This window comes from Aotus nancymaae, unplaced genomic scaffold (assembly GCF_030222135.1).
Source record: "Aotus nancymaae isolate 86718 unplaced genomic scaffold, 86718_ANA_hifiasm-v0.15.2.pri h1tg000065l, whole genome shotgun sequence".
Lineage (NCBI taxonomy): Eukaryota > Metazoa > Chordata > Mammalia > Primates > Aotidae > Aotus > Aotus nancymaae.
The window spans coordinates 4,994,694-5,011,322 of record NW_026988480.1 but is presented as its reverse complement, the minus strand read 5'-3'; the positions used below and the strand labels follow the sequence as shown (position 1 = coordinate 5,011,322).

Below are 16,629 nucleotides of genomic sequence, written 5' to 3'. Positions count from 1 at the left end.
AGGAGCTCACACTCTGCCACCCCGCTGTGATCCCTGACAAGAGCCTTCTGATCTAATCGGAAACTAGAACTACAGCCCTCTTAATTTTCTTCAGCCTTTCTTGATGCCTGAATGTCCCTTTCCCGTTTCTCCTTTTAAAGCATGAGCTAAGCTCTATTACTCCGTTCTCACTATTATTTTTCCATTTTCTTCTTTGCACATGTTTCTCCTTAAATTATAAGACTTGTGGGTAATTTCTGGAAGTGCCATCATAATGCTTCTCGGTAGCTTTAGAATAAGCAAATATCATTTTTACAAAAAAGTAGTATTCCTTCCAAAGGAAGGATACAACATTGGAAAAATACCCCTAAGCCTGTTCTTCACCCCGTTGAATGTTTTCCCCAAAAGTGTTATATGAAGATCCTGGACCCGGTAGTCGGCTGCCATGAAACAGGCCTAGCAGGGCGGCTGAGGAAGTGCTCCCACCTCAGGATTTAGGAAGATTGCACATGGCACCAAAACAATCATTTAAAAGCTAATCTCATAAAAGAACCATCATTTTGAACCTGCTGTTTTCTTTCTTGGACTCTTGAGAAGTGTCCATTTCTCCCTTTCTAAGCCATAGGTGCATTAATTGGAGCTTTTTCTATCTTAATTCATTGTGAAAAATTAACATTGTGTTAGTAATTATTAACATAAACAAAAATAGGACAGGTGCCTATTTGTTGTGCTATGAAGAGAGAAAGGGCCGGACGTTGGTTTATCCTGCTTTTCTGTTAAGTTCTCCAAATCATCTGCTCCGGAAGGTAGCTCTGACAGCTAGGACTTGAAGTAAAGCACAGTGACTTTGACCATCACTGAAATGTCCCATGTGAAGCAGCCAAAATGGTCCCTCGACCTGACACTTGTCCCTGAAACACCATGAGGGTAAGTGAGGCCCTACGGAAGTTCCACTCAACCCCTTTCCTAGATAGAGTAAGTGTCTGCCAGGGGCATGTGGAGCTGAAGGGGAGACAGACTCAGGGTTTGCTGGCACTGGAGGCATTTTCCTGCCTTTTTCACCTTCAGCGGACTAGCAAAGCACTAGCCCTATTGTCTTTCCCATCAGGGAAACATGGTGAATGTTAGTCAGTTGTAGCTAATCCTATGGGTCTTGAAGTCTTCGCTGACAAGAAGGTAGATATTACCTTTATCTGCCTATGGCTTTCTACTGAAAAACTAGCTACGGGGCTCTCTTTTTTGTTTTAAAGCATTTTTCCATAAGGTTCATCCACTTGCTTATCTGAATAATATTACCTGCTGAGAAGTTTATTGTCATTGCTCACCAGTTGTAGGGGGATTTTGACACAGGAGTGGACATTGTTTCCTCGTCATAACGATGCAGACCCATGGAAAATTTGGAAGCAGATGTGACCGGATAAAAGCAGGTTGAGGATGATAATCTTAGGGCAATCAGCACGGTGACCGAAAGGGGTGACTGAAAGCGAGGTCCTCATGATGCAAACAAACCAACTTATTTGCCAGACGGTGGACAGGAAACACGGGCAGGATGTGGTGCCAGCTGGGCTGCCTTAGCCGGGCGAAGGCAGGGGCTTCATGGCCATGCTGGGATGTGATGCGGATGGAAAACAATACGAACGGAGACCTCTCCAAAGACCTCAGATGTAATTTGGCCATGAGAGGCAAGGGTAGAGGCGAGCCCCGTGTGGGTTAGAATGTATGGAGTCCAGATGAGGCCCCATCAGCATGCATGGGCTGCATAGGAGAGCTGGGTCTGGGGGTAAAGATAGGGGTTTGGGTTTGGCTGAGCATGTTCTGGGCATGAAGGGAAGAATGGGCAGATTGCCGAGGATGGAGCCCTGGTGGAGCCCACCAACGGGGTCCTGGGCGTATTTTCACTTGCCGCCTTCTCCAACCTTTTTGTGTGCCTGCTGCGTGGGCTCTGCTGGGGTCACACAGGACCCAGAGTGGTGTAAGACACCATGGCCTGCGCGGCGTGACCCTGGACTTCTGAAAAGAAGGGGCTGGTAGAGTGGGAAGGAGACAAGTGGCAGCAGAGCTGAAACCCTCAGGACTGACTGTAGGACAAGCAATGAAAGGAGCCACTGAGGGGTTACGCAGCCCCCTGGGGAGCTTAGATGTGAGACCCTCACCAGCCAGCACTGCCCAGCTCCGTGTCCCCGGGTCTGACTGAACTTGATTGCATTTTAGCTGCCTCTTTTGTAAGACTGGATCAACTATACCTTCCTTGAGTGTGCAGTCCGTAGATGGCAGCCAGTGTTCTCTTCCCGTGAGGAGACTCGGAGCCTCCTAACTAGAGGGTGGTCTAAAAGCAAATGTATCCATCCACAGAAGGTCTGAAAGGTTTTCATAGACTCTTGACTTGGTAGGTCTTCACGATCTAACTAGTACTTTCTAGAAGTGTGGCCTGTGGAGCTCTGTCTAGGGTACTTGCTCCTCCCATCCACCTCCACCTTGCTGTCCTGTGCTGTGACTCTCACTAGCTCAGCCATGGGGTCAGGAAGCCCCACCATGAAATGCTAAATTTGGAGGCATTGCCAGGGTCACCACAAACCATATTCAAACAAGGTAATATAGACTAATGATCTGACTGTGACTAACAGGTTAATGTGATTAAAAGAATATATACAAACAAAAGCATTTTTCTAAATTCTCCTAAATACAAATCTGAATGTGTTTACCTTTAGAAAGATTTTCCGAGAAAATTATCCGTGTTCTTGCATTTGAAAATAGATCAGATCTCCTCTCTCTTGTTTTGAAAATCTCAAGCATGTTAGCCTCTCCCCAGAGTGACAGCGGCACAAGAAGTTTATAATCTTATGCACAGCTAAATGCAAACTGAGAAGTGTGGTTTGCGGGTATTTCATTTTCCCCATTATGTTCATCAATTTCGCGATTCAGATAGGATTCAGAATCCAAGGTATTCACAGCATTTTATATGAAAATGTGCATGAGAGTTTGGGGAATAGAAATTCCTACCAATGAGTTAAATTTGCTCTGGATAAGAATATATTTTATAAAATGTAGAAAACTGAGAACAATGTTCAACACCTTTTTCATGTGCACCCTTTTATCAAACAATGGCCTGAATTTACTAAAGGAAAGAGAACAAGGTTGAGAGGTAATCACAGAATAATAGCTTCCCTAATCCCACAGTGACTGTTTCTTATGACAAGCAAGAGGGTCAACTTAGAGGCAGGACTGTCTTCATGGGCAAGGCAAGTCAGCACCTGCAAACCTCTCCAAGTGAGCGAGAAAAAGCAGGTTGTATGGCTCATTTTTCAGCTTGCCGGAAGCAAGGTGGGAATATTGTCAGACTGCACAGCCCCTGGGGCCAGCCGGCTCCTGGAGTGCATTCGAGGAGCTCTCAGCGACCGCTGTGCATACTCACCTGCTGTGACTTTGTTCAGTCCCTACCCTGGATGTGCAGTGTGCCAGACTCAGCTGCTGGAACAGTGAGGTCCCTGGGGAGGTGGGGCTAGGAGGTGTAGCAGCCACACTTGCCCAATTGTTGGTTCACTGGTTGGGAATTTGTTCATTGGGGGACACCATTACTCCCCATGCCTCACGTGTAGGTGAGTGTGTGTATATTTGCATTAACACACAAACACACTTAATGCGTGTCCCTGTGTGTGCAGCTGTAGTACCTTACACACCTTCTAGTGCCTCTCAAGCATCATAAATACAGCTTCCACAAACCCTCTGCTACCCACCTGGCATCAATAGAGCTTCCAGTGAATGGCTCCCACGAGATACTGGACTTTAGCATGGAACGGAGTGAGTTTCCACATTTCCTGTTGTACATAATTACCTGTTCGGCTAGAATAGTACACGCTTCAGTTTCTGAGCTCAGAAGTTTATGTGCGTGAACATGGATGCTACAGGAACAAGAATGAGCTCTTATCAATTCAGCATTACTGTGGAGACATGAAACAAACTAGAAAGTACAGCTATATTTTGTTTTTTAAACAATTTTGTGACTTTTAGGGAACCACATATTTGGGATAAAAATCAACAAATAAATTTGAATTACACTAGGCAAAGAACTGATTATTTTCAAACATGATTGACATTCAATATCCAACTTTCCAAAAGAAGGCATCCATGTGGCCAACAATCATATGAAATAAAGCTCAACATCACTGACCATTAGAGAAATGCGAATCAAAACCACAGTGACATACCATCTCACACCAGTCAGAATGGTTATTAATAAAAAGTCAAAAAATAACAGATACTGGTGAGTTGTAGAGAAAAAGGAATGTTTATACACTGTTGGTGAGATTGTAAATTAGTTTAACCATGTGGAAGAAGACAGTGGGGCAATTCGTCAAAGACCTAGACACCATTTGACCCAGCAATCCAATTACTGCATATATACCCAAAGAAAAATGAATCATTCTACCATAAGTCACATGCACTCATATGTTCATTGCAGCACTATTCACAATAGCAAAAACACGGAATCAACCTACATGCCCATCAATGGTAGACTGGATAAAGAAAATGTGGTCGACATACACCGTGGAATACTATGCAGCCATAAAAAAATGAGATCATGTCCTTTGCAGGAACATAGATGGAGCTGGAAGCCATTATCCTTAGCAAACTAACCCAGGAACAGAAAACCAAGTACACATGTTCTCACTTTTAAGTGTGAGCTAAATGAGGAGAACACATGGACACATAGAGGAGACCAACATACACTGAGGCCTGTCAGAGAGTGGAGGGTGGGAGAAGGAGGAGGATTAGGAAAAATAATAAGTAGTAGACTTAATACCTGGGTGGCAAAACAATCTGTGTAACAAACTGCCATGACATGAGTTTACCTATGTAACACACCTGCATATGTACCCCTGAGTCTAAAAGTTAAATTTTTAAAAAATTTAATGTCTATTGCAGTATTCTTTATATTAAATGGTAATGTGTGGAGTGGGTAGTGTCTTGACAGAATTCAGTATTTCAAGGCTTACGCTTTGACTACCCAAGACTGCAAAAGGCTACATTTTCTACTGGTGAGACAAATTTGAGACACATTGTATTCAGATCTAATCTCTTAACTCCCTAATCTCCAGTGTATTCAGTGTATCGGTAAACACGAAGCCTCCCCAGTGCTGTAGTCATCATCATACGTACAACAGGTGGCTGAACTCTGGCTGTAGAGCTGCAGGGATATATTAGGAAGTTAGCTCTCAAAGCAAGTCATCTTCAAGCACCATATCAGCATTATCAGCAGTATAAGCAGTATCTCAGCGCTTTGCTGTTCAGTCAGTTTTGTACTCTATCACTATTGTAATGTTCCCATTTGCAAAAGGTAATACATACCCTTTAAAACATCTTTGCCTTTTCTCCCATTATCTGAGATGCTAGCAAATCCATGAAGCAGAATAAGGGCAAACAGATTATATAAAGGGCTGGAGCTCAATGAAGATGACAAGCGCAGCAAAGGTTATTGCAAAATTGGCTCTTTGCAGGCCAACGAGCACGTCCCCATGGAGGCAATTTATGCTACCTGTGTTTGATGGGACTCGTAATATTGACTTATCCATTAGATTTGGACTAAATAAAATAAGCAGATAAAGAGTAAAGATTTGCTAGGAAATGATTCAACGAGTCACTTCGAGAAACAGCTTTCAAAATGTCTCTTAAACTATGATGCCCGTTATCCCAATAATTTATTTCCCAATAATTTCATGGGGAAAGAAGGAGGGTCTGTGGTCAGATAAGTCTGGAAAACACTGGTTTAAGCAAAGTTCAATAGGTCTGCTTCCTGCAGGTCACCTCAGAGTCTTTACTCTGCTAACCTAGGAACTCACCAACAAGTTGAATTTAGCAGCCACACTGTGTATGTAACTTCAACAGTTGCTGAGATGTGACTCTTGGAGGGAAAATTTTGTGTGTGTGTACACGTGTGTGCACATGTGCAGAATCTGCCAAATCTTAAGGAAAAGGAATATGCTGGGAAACTGTCCTGTGAAAGAGAATAGGAACCTGAAGACTTGAGGCAGGGATAGCATTTATGAAAGCAGCTGATAAGGACGACTCACCAAAATGGGTAGCTGTTTTGTGGGTTGGGGAAAACAATAATTTTCCCCCACCCAATGTGCTGCATTTTCTAATTTTCTATGAACGCTTTCTAAGAAAAAGCTGAATGAAGAACATTTGCGATGCAATCAGCTCATTAAGAAACACGCACTTTTGTGGAGATAACGTGCTGTCCCAGGAGACGCTCTGCGAGGAGCCTGAGGTTTTGGATCGGAGCTGCTGAATGGTTTCTCAGAGTTCTAGAATGTTTGGAGCTGCACCCTCTAAGATGTCAAAGCCATCTGTAATTGCTCCAAACCACTTTATGGGATATGATGCTGTGAGTTGAGACCTGAGGGGATTGTGGTCCTGTTCATGAGTAATTACTTTTCTGTTGCCTGTAGGGGGGCCAGCAATAGCAGATGAGTAGCTGAACAGTGGTTTTGAGTAATAAAACGTTCTTTTTAGAAAAGTAATGCTTTCTGTTAAACTCTGACTGTATCTCTCTACTGGTATCACAACCCAGCTTTCTTTTTGCCTTCTTTATTGCAGTTACATATGGGGCTGATGACTTTAGGGATTTCCATGCAATAATTCCCAAATCTTTCTCTCGTAAGTATTTACCTTGCTTCTGGAAAACAAAAGCATGCCTTCATCTCAGTCCATCATGTAAATATCTTGTGTGCATGTTCCTTCATTAATGCCTTTCTCACACTTGAAAGAAAGGAGATACATTAAATATTCACTGTTCTATTCGTTAGACACCTAATATATCATTTATGGGTATTTATACCATGAAGTTGCAAAAGGAAGGTCTAGGCAGCTGTGTGCTGTGCTGGGAGCATGGCAGTGGAGTCACAGTGAGGGCTGGAGTTGCAGTAGCACTGATGGGATTGTCACTTCGCTGGTGCTGCTGGAGAGCTTTGAGATTATTGTTGTGATGATCTCCTTTTTATTGAGTGTGAGCATAACATGGCCATACTTTCAGTCACCAACGAAGAACTGAACATGGTTTCAGATAGTTTTTTACAATTTTGTGGGACAGGAGAAAGAGACAGGCTCTTCATCTGTGGCTTTGGAGTATTAATTTCAGAACTGAGAAGAGAAAATCGCAGGCCTCCAGGCCGTTTTTCTGTGGCGCGTTGCTGCTGGAGCCAACGTTCTGTTCATGCTTAGTGCCCACAGGACCTTCTCTGATCTGAGCTGTTAAACCAAAAACAGATGTGAATTTCATTTTTCTTTTTTAGGTATTGAGAGCTGATAAATGATAAATATATTTGTGTAACATCCTCAAAGGAGTACTTTAAAGAACAGAGAGTGCTTTTTAAAAATGTATAGAGAGCTGAATATTTAAAGTCACACAAGTTGATAATCCCTTTAGGATCTGTATTAGTAAATTCTCTAATACTGTAAAGCAACATCAGAAAACAGGTCGCCTTTGTTAACACTGTGGCAGTCATAATTACAGGCTCTAATTCAAAAGTGCCAGTAACAGCTAAAGATAGGTTTCTGACATCCTTGTTATCAAAAAACTATCTGGTGTCTAAGGAATTTAATAGTATCAATCTAAGTGTACCCTTTTGCTTATAAACTAGATTGGCTACCTTTCCAGTCTATAAAAGTTATAGAATCTTTCTTTTACTGATATTTCTTTGATTCCACTTTAAACGATAGCTTGATGCCTACTGTGAGATGTCTATGTATGTACATGTAAATGCTTATATGTGTGTATCTGTTTACATGTAAGCTTATATAAACATATAAAACATTACAGTATTGGGCAGAGAACTAATATTGATCTGAAGAATCACATTGTTGAAGGGTTTTGAGAAGTCAGATGCACTTGAGAGTAAGCTAATGCATCCTCAAACCTGTTTCTGTGAAGTCTGAGGAAGGTGTCAGCCAGAGCACATTGAAGTGTTGAAGCAGACTCCAGTGAAGACTTCAGACTGTGAGAATCACTGCATGTACAGGTGTATTATTATGATACTTACAGTTTTTATAAAAGAGATGATATACACTTGGATACACTTTCTGTCTGTATATTTATGCAACTGTGTCCATAAAGTATTGGTGTCTCTCTTTCCCCTTCTTCCCAGCGTTGGAATTGGGACTGTCCTCTTCACACAAGCGGTTAGTTGGTCTTGATGCCTTTCCCCCAAAACAGCAACCAAACTGTTCTGGGCCAATATCACCACCTTGTGGTCGTAATGAAGAATTGCCCTCTTTGCCCTGAACACCTCTTCTTAAAAATTAAAAACAACCTCTTTGACCCTCTCTACTGTCCTCATTCCGGTCTGTGTACCCAGCTGCTGGAGGAAAGAGAACGTCTATATGCTTGTAGCTTGCTCTTTTTTAACCTGTTTATCTTTTTACTCTCTCTCTTTTCTTTTCTCTCCCTGACCTTATTCCATTTAACGATCTTAAATTGCAAATAAGGAGAAAATATTTTCTAATAATGTAGCCTGGTGGGACTAAAACAACCATCTACATTTTAAATGATATTAAGTTATAATAAATGGTTCCATTAACCTTAAAATGCTTAAAAGTTTTATAAATCTCTTTTAGAGGCAACACAAAAATATCTCTGCGTATCTCCTCTTCATCTCAAATTTTCATTTAATTACCGTGATTCAAGAGATATCTAATTTTCATTTCATTTGCTTTTTACTTACTAGTCCCCAGTGTTGCAAGAATGTTTCTGTCTACCAGTTGTCGAGTGAAATATTGAGCATTTCAAGCTTACGTGGCCTAAACCCACACTGGAGTGACTATTTCGGACTATCTTTCCAATGGAAAAATGCATTCTGAGTACCAAACATTTACTTTTTCAGTAAATATGAAGACACATTCTAAAACGGAAAGGAAAATGAGGAGGAAGCATAACTCATTGGTCAGGTGGGGCTGACAGTGTACATTATACCTATGCATTAAAAAATGTTTAATTATCCATGAGCACATACGGTGCCTGCCACAGATTCAGGCCTCTTGGCTCCTGTTGGCATCTCAGTTCCTTGAATTACCCAGATTCTTCAATCCAAACTCGTCTATCTACCAGAGTTCACCTTCAATATAGGGGTGTGGGGTCTCTCTTAGTCTACTGTTGGGTGCCAATGGCATAGAAGGCCTCCAAGATAGGACAATGAAATTTTAATTTTTCCCAATTTTATATAGCATCTGAGAAGGAAAGCAGCTCTTGACTAGGACTTTGAAAGCGTCCGCTCTTCATATTTATTGCTGCATTTATTGAATAATAAGACTGGGCTCTTGTCCATGATCTCTTCGTCAGTGAAAGAGCCCAGGGTGGGCCTGAGCCAGAGTGTTCTGAGGAAAGAGAGGACCAGTCTCCACTTCATGTTCTATATTTAATCAGTTCATTTCAGCACCTTACTGAGTTTGGCATTTTTCTAAGTCATGGGGTGATGGGTTACAAAATATTTATAAGTATCTTTCCTGTCTTCAGGGAGATGTACCATTTCACTGAAGCAATACCATAGCTAAGCAGTTCCAGCTCCGAGTACCAGAGGAGGGAGTGAGCGGTTTAGGAACTCACAGAAGGGCATGGCCAGGCAACTCGGGCCCTGGCAAATGTTCCATAGAGACAGCATCCATAGAGTTGGACCAAGCACAATGCCTGCAAATCAAGGGCAGGCAGGTTTATGGAACTGATTCTGGGGCAGGTATGATCAGCACCATTTAAGGAATGACAGTTGTTAGGAAACTGAAGGAATTTCTCATATGTCATTTTCAACAGAATTAAGCAGGAGCCTTGGATATATCCCTTTGGGTGGGCTCTGGGGTATTATGAAGCTGCCAGCAGGTGGGCAGCTTCAGTAAGGACTATTCCTTCCCACCTCCTCCGTCATTAGTGGAAGCAACAGCTGGTGTCATTGTCTTCTGCAGGATGATGGATTTCAAAATGAAGGGAAGGGCCCACAAAACTCACACTCTCGCGGAGCCTCCTTCACAAGTGGATGTGTTCACTGCCATCAACAGTCCAAGCCCACTTGTTCTCTTCTTTTAGGTAAAGGGAAAGGCCTGCAAGACAAAGGCGCTGAACTCCTCACTCCTTGAATGGGAGGCATATTGGTGGAGGCTGTCACACAACTACGGTGGCAGGCACCTGCCATCAGGGCTCCCACCAGCTTCCAGGGCTTGCTTCTCTGCCCTCTGTGTGGACGCCTTCCACCGCTGCAGACCCCTCTCTCAGAAGAACCCCTTCTTGCACTCACCTCCCACTTGCCTCTCCTGGGCACCTTCTTCACTCTCAGGGGCCGAACTGAGAAAGTGTGAGTCCTGTGCCACCAATCTTGTTCTCAAGAGTTAGTTTCATGCCCCACCGATTGACTTTCTTCCAAACCTGCACCAGCCTGTGCTACCCTTTTTAAAGGAGGCATACATATGGCCTGGCTGGTATAGAAGATTCTAGGTTTCAGTGAGTACAGGACTCCATGACCCCTTCTTCTGTCTTTCTTTTTTCTGTCCACATCTCTGATTGAGCTTACCTTCAAGGGAAAACCCCAGAAGCCTTTTTCACACTTAAATGGGAAGCCAAGACACTCTCATTCTGGGCTTGTGTTTTTAAAATGTGTATTTTAAGTTCACAGGTCCTTACATTTATGACTAATCGGTTTCAGATTTTGAGATCCAGTCTATAGTTGCAACTTATGAAGATAGTTTCAAGCCCTGATTTCTGTCCTCTATAAAAACCATAAGCAAGTTGTTGGTATTCTCCTCCTAGCTAGATAAGAGACCCCCATTTTCCTGGACAGCCTCCTCGAGTGGACAGAAGTCTCTTGATCTCATCTATGTAACCAGCACCCAGTCTGCATTTTTCCACAAAGAAACGAGTACCTTAACCCTATTTACGGGAAATCCACACACTGCTTGAATCTAACGTGCCCCATGGGGACAGTGTTGGCCACTCTGTTCCCACCAAATCCTGCCAGCACCCGGCAGTCATCCAGTCCCTGTCTTAGACTTCACAGACCTTTCCTGTCATAACATGGCTTAGAACTTGTCTGAATAGCGCTGGAAGCTTCCAGGCCTGGAACGCTCAGCATCTGCCATCTAACTCCTATTTAAAAGGTGTTGAGCATTTGCTAACACAGGCTTCTCTGTCCTTTTTCCATTGTTTTCGGGTTTTTGCCCTCTCCCACAGTGATCCGTGGATATTGTCTGCATACTCTTTTGGAAACCTAGAGTATCTCAGTATTCTTAATTTTCCTCTTCGAACTCTATCTCTTCCTGAGTTGAGCATCCCTACTGCCGTTTCTACAGACCTGTGTGACCTATCTTCTATAGATGTCCTTACACCTAGCCATCTAGGTGGAGAAGCAGGTACCTATCTCCCTAAGATTGTACTTGGTATCCACATTGATCTCAGGACAGCACATGATAGCCTCTTCTGCCTCTTGAGCCTCTGTCTCTTTTGGTTCTGTTCCATCTCTCGGAGACAGTGTCATGAAGGCTAACAAGGACAGAGTGCTGCTTTCAGCCACCATTTGTCCAACGAGTGACTCATCTCCAGGCTTCTGGCTTTGAGGACGTCTGTAATATCTAAGGCAGCATCCATTGTGGGCTTTCCCCACGCTTCTGCTTCCTTCCTGACACATAGCTTTGCCTCCACATGCAAGCAGCCTGCTATAGCAGAACTGGTGCTCCTGATGCCAGAAACCCAAAGGTCGTGTCCAATGCTTCCCTGCTGTTCTGCTCCCTGCCTGCAAGTGCCCACACATTCATCAACAGCACACGCCATAGAGCATGCCAAAGAATCCCAGAAATACTCGTTCTTAATGATCCAGAAGAACAATTGATAGCTTCTGGCAAGTTCTAGTAGGCCGTATGTGCCCATGGGAAAGCAAGAGTCAATTCTCTGTAGCTGGTTGCCTCTGCATTTATGAAGTCAAGCTGAGTAGGGTAACATGCCAGGGGGATTATCCCAATGCCCATTCTTCTGCGTGCTGTCCTTTTTCTAGCCTCTGAAGCACTCAGCCTACACCTTCACTATGGCCCTTGTCTTAGCGCCTGTATTTGAAAAACTTGCCACTCCAATCTGAATTTGCTCCATTGTGCTCTAATCTCATTTTTTCCAACAACAAGATAAATGATTAAAAATATATATATTTTTGAGACAGAGTCTCACTCTGTCACCCAGGCTGGAGTGCAGTGGCACAATCTTGGCTCACTGCAATCTTCACCTCCTTCAGGCAATTCTCCTGCCTCAGCCTTCTGAGTAGCTGAGATTACAGGCGCATGCCACCATGCCTGGCTAATTTTTGTATTTTTAGTAGGAACGGGGGTTTCACCATGTTGGTCAGGCTGGTCTTGAACTGCTGACCTCGTGACCCACCTGCCTTGGCCTCCCAAAGTTCTGGGATTACAGGCGTGAGCCACCACACCCAGCCCTAAAAATAATCTTAGATTAAGGAGTACACAGATCTTTGCAGCCTCATTGTGTTTCCAGAGCAGGCTAGTGTAGACACTGGTGAGCAAGGAGGGCCTAGAGAATTAGGTTCCTCCCAAAAAGATGCACAGCCCCTACCTGAGAGTACCGATTCCAGAGAACTCAATGGTCGTTAAGAACCATTGCCTCTACAGCCAACCAGCCTCACCTGCCTGCCTGTCTCCTTTGTTTTCCAAGAATCTCATCCCTGGCAGTGGGGAGAGGATAGCAGGAGGCTGCTCAGATGCTCTGAGGCTCTGATTCTCAGAATCTGAAGGGGAGAGCATTTGGAGAATCCTCACTGCTGGATTTCTCAGGATGATCCTGCATAATGCCAGGATCTGATGGAGGAGACAGGCAGCTCTGTTCAGCTTCCGGAGCATCCTCACTTCAGCGCTCTCCAAGTCCACCATGTCCCAATTAATATATTTCACGTCCTTATTCATCTGTTAAGTCATTTCCCTAAAGAGCTAATGGGAAAACACTGGAGTACAGTCAGCCCTCTATATCCGTGGGTCCAGCCTCTGCAGATTCAACTCACCATGGCTTGAAAAAACAGTATTCAAGAGACACAGAACCTGTGGGTATGGACGGCTGGTTTTTTGTATCCATAGGTTCTCTAGCACCAATTTAAGGACTTGCGCATCCATGGACCTTCAGAACTTTCAGAACCAATGCACTGCAGTTACCAAGGGATGACTGTATAAGGGGTTAGGAATTTGGATGTTGCCTTCCAGCTCTGCCACTTGCTAGCTATGTGACCTTAGCAAGTTGTTCAATCTCTCTGTGCCTTGGCTTCTTCAACTGTAAAACAGGATAATGATAGCATTGCCCTTATGGAGTTGTTGTGAAGGTTAAATAGCAGAGTGCAATTAACGTGCTGTGTGCCCAGCACGTGGTGTTGGGGTTAGGTAGAAAACTGTACTGGAACCACTAGGGGTGAGCTTCCACATGCCATGCGCCAGCCCCTGTCCTCAGCTGACTTCTCATCTGTCAGCCCTGTTAGGCTGGTGCTATAATAATTCCCATTTTCATGGATGAGGAAATCAAGGCGCAGAGAAGTTACATGACTTGCCTAAGATCTCAGAGTTTTCTAAATAGTACAGCTAAGACTCCAGACTAGGCATTTTTATTTGTGTCTGGATTGTAGTTCTCTAAATCAAGAGGAACTCGCTGAATAAAATAAGCTGGGAGTGTTATTAACCAAGTTGGTTATTTAAAACAATTGCTCTCAGTCCCCAGTGTGCCTTAGAATCTTCTGGAGGATTCATTAAAACAGACTGCTGGGCCCACCGCTGAGCTCCTGAGCCAGCAGCTCTGGGGTGAGCCTGAGAGTCTGTGCTTCTAGCAAGTTATCAGGTGACGCCGATGCTGCTTCTCCAGGGACCAAACTTGGAGAACCATTGATTGAAAATGTTGATCAAAAATTATGTAGTTTAGGCTGAGCACAGTGGCTCACACCTGTAATCCCAACACTCTGGGAGGCCAAGACATGTAGATCACCGAGCTCAGGAGTTTGAGACCAGCCTGGGCAACATGGCAACACCCATCTCTACAAAAAAATACCAAAAAAAAAAAAAAATTGGCCAGATATGATGTTAAACAACTTTAGTCACAACTACCAAGGAGGTTGAGGTGGGAGGATCACTTAAGCCTGGGAGATAGAGGCTGCAGTGAACCGTGCCACTGCACTCCAGCCTGGGTGACAGAGCAAGACCCTGTCTCAAAAATACATATATATATATATGTTTAGTCTTGATTTTCATCTATCTCATTGATCATTTTACTTGGCAGAATTTACCTACCAACTCTTACTAGTCTGTAACAATGATTATTAAAATGATGGCTTTCAGTGTAACTACAAATTCTCTTAGTCATTACAGTGCTGGATTCACCAATGTATCATCAGTCAGTTTTCTGAAGTGTGCAAATGAAATATCTCCTATCTTTTTTAGGAAGGAAAATATTTGAATGATGTAATCACCCTAAGATGTGTGACTTAAAGGAAACAGTAATGCAGAGTCAGTAGTGGTCATTATATTCAAGACACAAAAAGTTCACCTCCCATCCCCACCCCACACAAGCTTCTTTCTCTTTGGAAGAAAAGCTCTTCCAGATATCTACGTTCATAAACTATCCCAATTAACCCTTCAGCAAGTAGAAGTGGTGGAAGAAATGACACTGTTCCTTTAGAACGCAGGGTTCATTTACGTTATTTAAGATAAACAGGAATTCAAATAGTCATGTACCAAAGAAACAGAAACATCTTCCAGAAATCCGAAAGAGAACTGTGGTCAGAACTCTGAGCATTTTTGTGTTTACTGAGTTTTGTCCCAAGATTTATTAATGTTTACATGGCACAAGGAAAGATAGCCTCACAAGTAACAGACGTTTTCAGGCTTGATAACCACTTACTAGGTATTTTGCCAAACAAGTTCACACATCTTAGAGAGTTGGATTGTGTGACCCAGTACCCCCCCCAGGGCAAGGTGCCCATCTGGCTGGGTGGAGGAGTTCGCCTCAGACCACTCGTGAGGTTCCATGAGGCTGCGGATTGGTGGCGTGAACCTGCTTAAAGTGAAGGCCCAACTCTAAAGTGGGAACTATGTAAACACCTTTCTAGCACGTATTCAGACACTCGCCATTGGGGCCTATGGAGAGGGCTGGCAGATCCCCCTGTAACCCCAGGTGCATCCCGAGGCCCGCCACCAAAGCCTTCGAGGCTGAATGCATGGGGATTTCAGGCTGCTCTCCCCTTGGAGCCAAGAACTTCTGTTTAGTAGCTCTCCACGCCTATTTGACTGTCTTTTTGCTGCTGTGTTGTTTTGTTGCGTCTCTTTTTTTTGCAATGACACTGAGTGGCCTCCTGTATTGTTTCTTTCAGCCAGTAATGTTAAAGTAGAGACTCAGAGTGATGAAGAGAATGGGCGTGCCTGTGAAATGAATGGGGAAGAATGTGCGGAGGATTTACGAATGCTTGATGCCTCAGGAGAGAAAATGAATGGCTCCCACAGGGACCAAGGCAGCTCGGCTTTGTCAGGAGTTGGAGGCATTCGACTTCCTAACGGAAAACTAAAGTGTGATATCTGTGGGATCATTTGCATCGGGCCCAATGTGCTCATGGTTCACAAAAGAAGCCACACTGGTAAGGCCTGGCTCAGTTTTTACTTTAGTGGCCTGAGAAGGTCCATGGGGTTTGAAGGAGGAAAGCATCCTGTCTTCCTTGAGTGTTCTGAGCATGTTTCAAATTGACTAGTAGCTCAGTTGTTGAAAGCGATTGGTTCCAAGTGGTACTGAGTTATAGAGTTCTTATTCTGGGACAGCCTTGGAAAGGACTTCTCAACATGTACCAATTCCACCCTATAAATAAAACAAGAGAAAAGTGAACAGTATCACATGAGAGGCCTGACAAGGGCCTATTATATTAACACGTACTAAGTAGTCTCAGCTGAGCCCTCAGGGTACGTGTGCAAAGTGATCACCCTCCACAAAACAAGACAAAAAGTCCTGATACGCCAAAACTTACTCCTCAAAATTTCCACTGAGAAAAATGTGTGTTTTATTTGTATTCAGACTAACAGGGATTGATTTTTAGAAACAATACTGAATGATGGAATAGTAGAAAAATCGAGTTTTCAGAAAGACTTCAGATGAGCTTTCAAATGGCTTGCCCTCCAACAGGGGAGACTTTGAATCAGATGCTTTTATTGCCACTGGTTATCAGCTCAAATTCCTGAAGAACTCCCAAATCCCCTGTCTTGATGAAAGGTTTACTGGAGGTATAAGAGAATGTCATGTTCTGTGTCCAGAAAGGAAGGAACACGGGCACCCTAGTCTCAGGCTCGCAGGAAGCCCCCTCACCAGGGGCGTGGGAAGCATGGGAAGCCCCCGCTGGCCGCGCTCTGCCAGTCCACGTGTCTCTCTCTAATAGTCGGTCACGTTGATGGAACTGTCACAGAGTTGTCCAACAGAACTGTCCAGTCACTGCCACTCATGATGCTGAAGTCTTAGAAGTAAAATATGAATGGCACACACTTATTTAACTGCAGGCAGGAGGTTTCTTATGAACTGAACAGAATCTTTTCTTCATGTGGGGAGCTGTTCTAAAGTTGGGTAAAACACAATAGATCCACCACCTCTCGCAGTCACTGAAAGCTGGA

At 43.7% G+C, this 16,629-nt stretch overlaps 1 protein-coding gene across 14 annotated transcripts in view; it reads left to right on the top strand.

Moving 5' to 3' along the window:
* Positions 1-16,629, top strand: part of IKZF1 (IKAROS family zinc finger 1) — a 99,302-nt gene that overhangs the window by 56,228 nt on the left and 26,445 nt on the right. For 8 of the 14 annotated variants that reach the window (XM_064366679.1, XM_064366678.1, XM_012458762.2 and 5 more), the window contains exons 4-5: positions 6,577-6,636; positions 15,354-15,614. The exons of 2 other annotated variants lie outside the window; for them this stretch is intronic. In XM_064366679.1, coding sequence (XP_064222749.1) covers positions 6,577-6,636; positions 15,354-15,614 — 321 coding nt within the window. Of the gene's footprint in view, positions 1-5,558; positions 6,365-6,576; positions 6,637-15,353; positions 15,615-16,629 lie in introns of those variants that run through there. 4 more of the 14 variants (XM_064366681.1, XM_012458803.2, XM_012458769.2 and 1 more) reach the window with 2 other exon arrangements.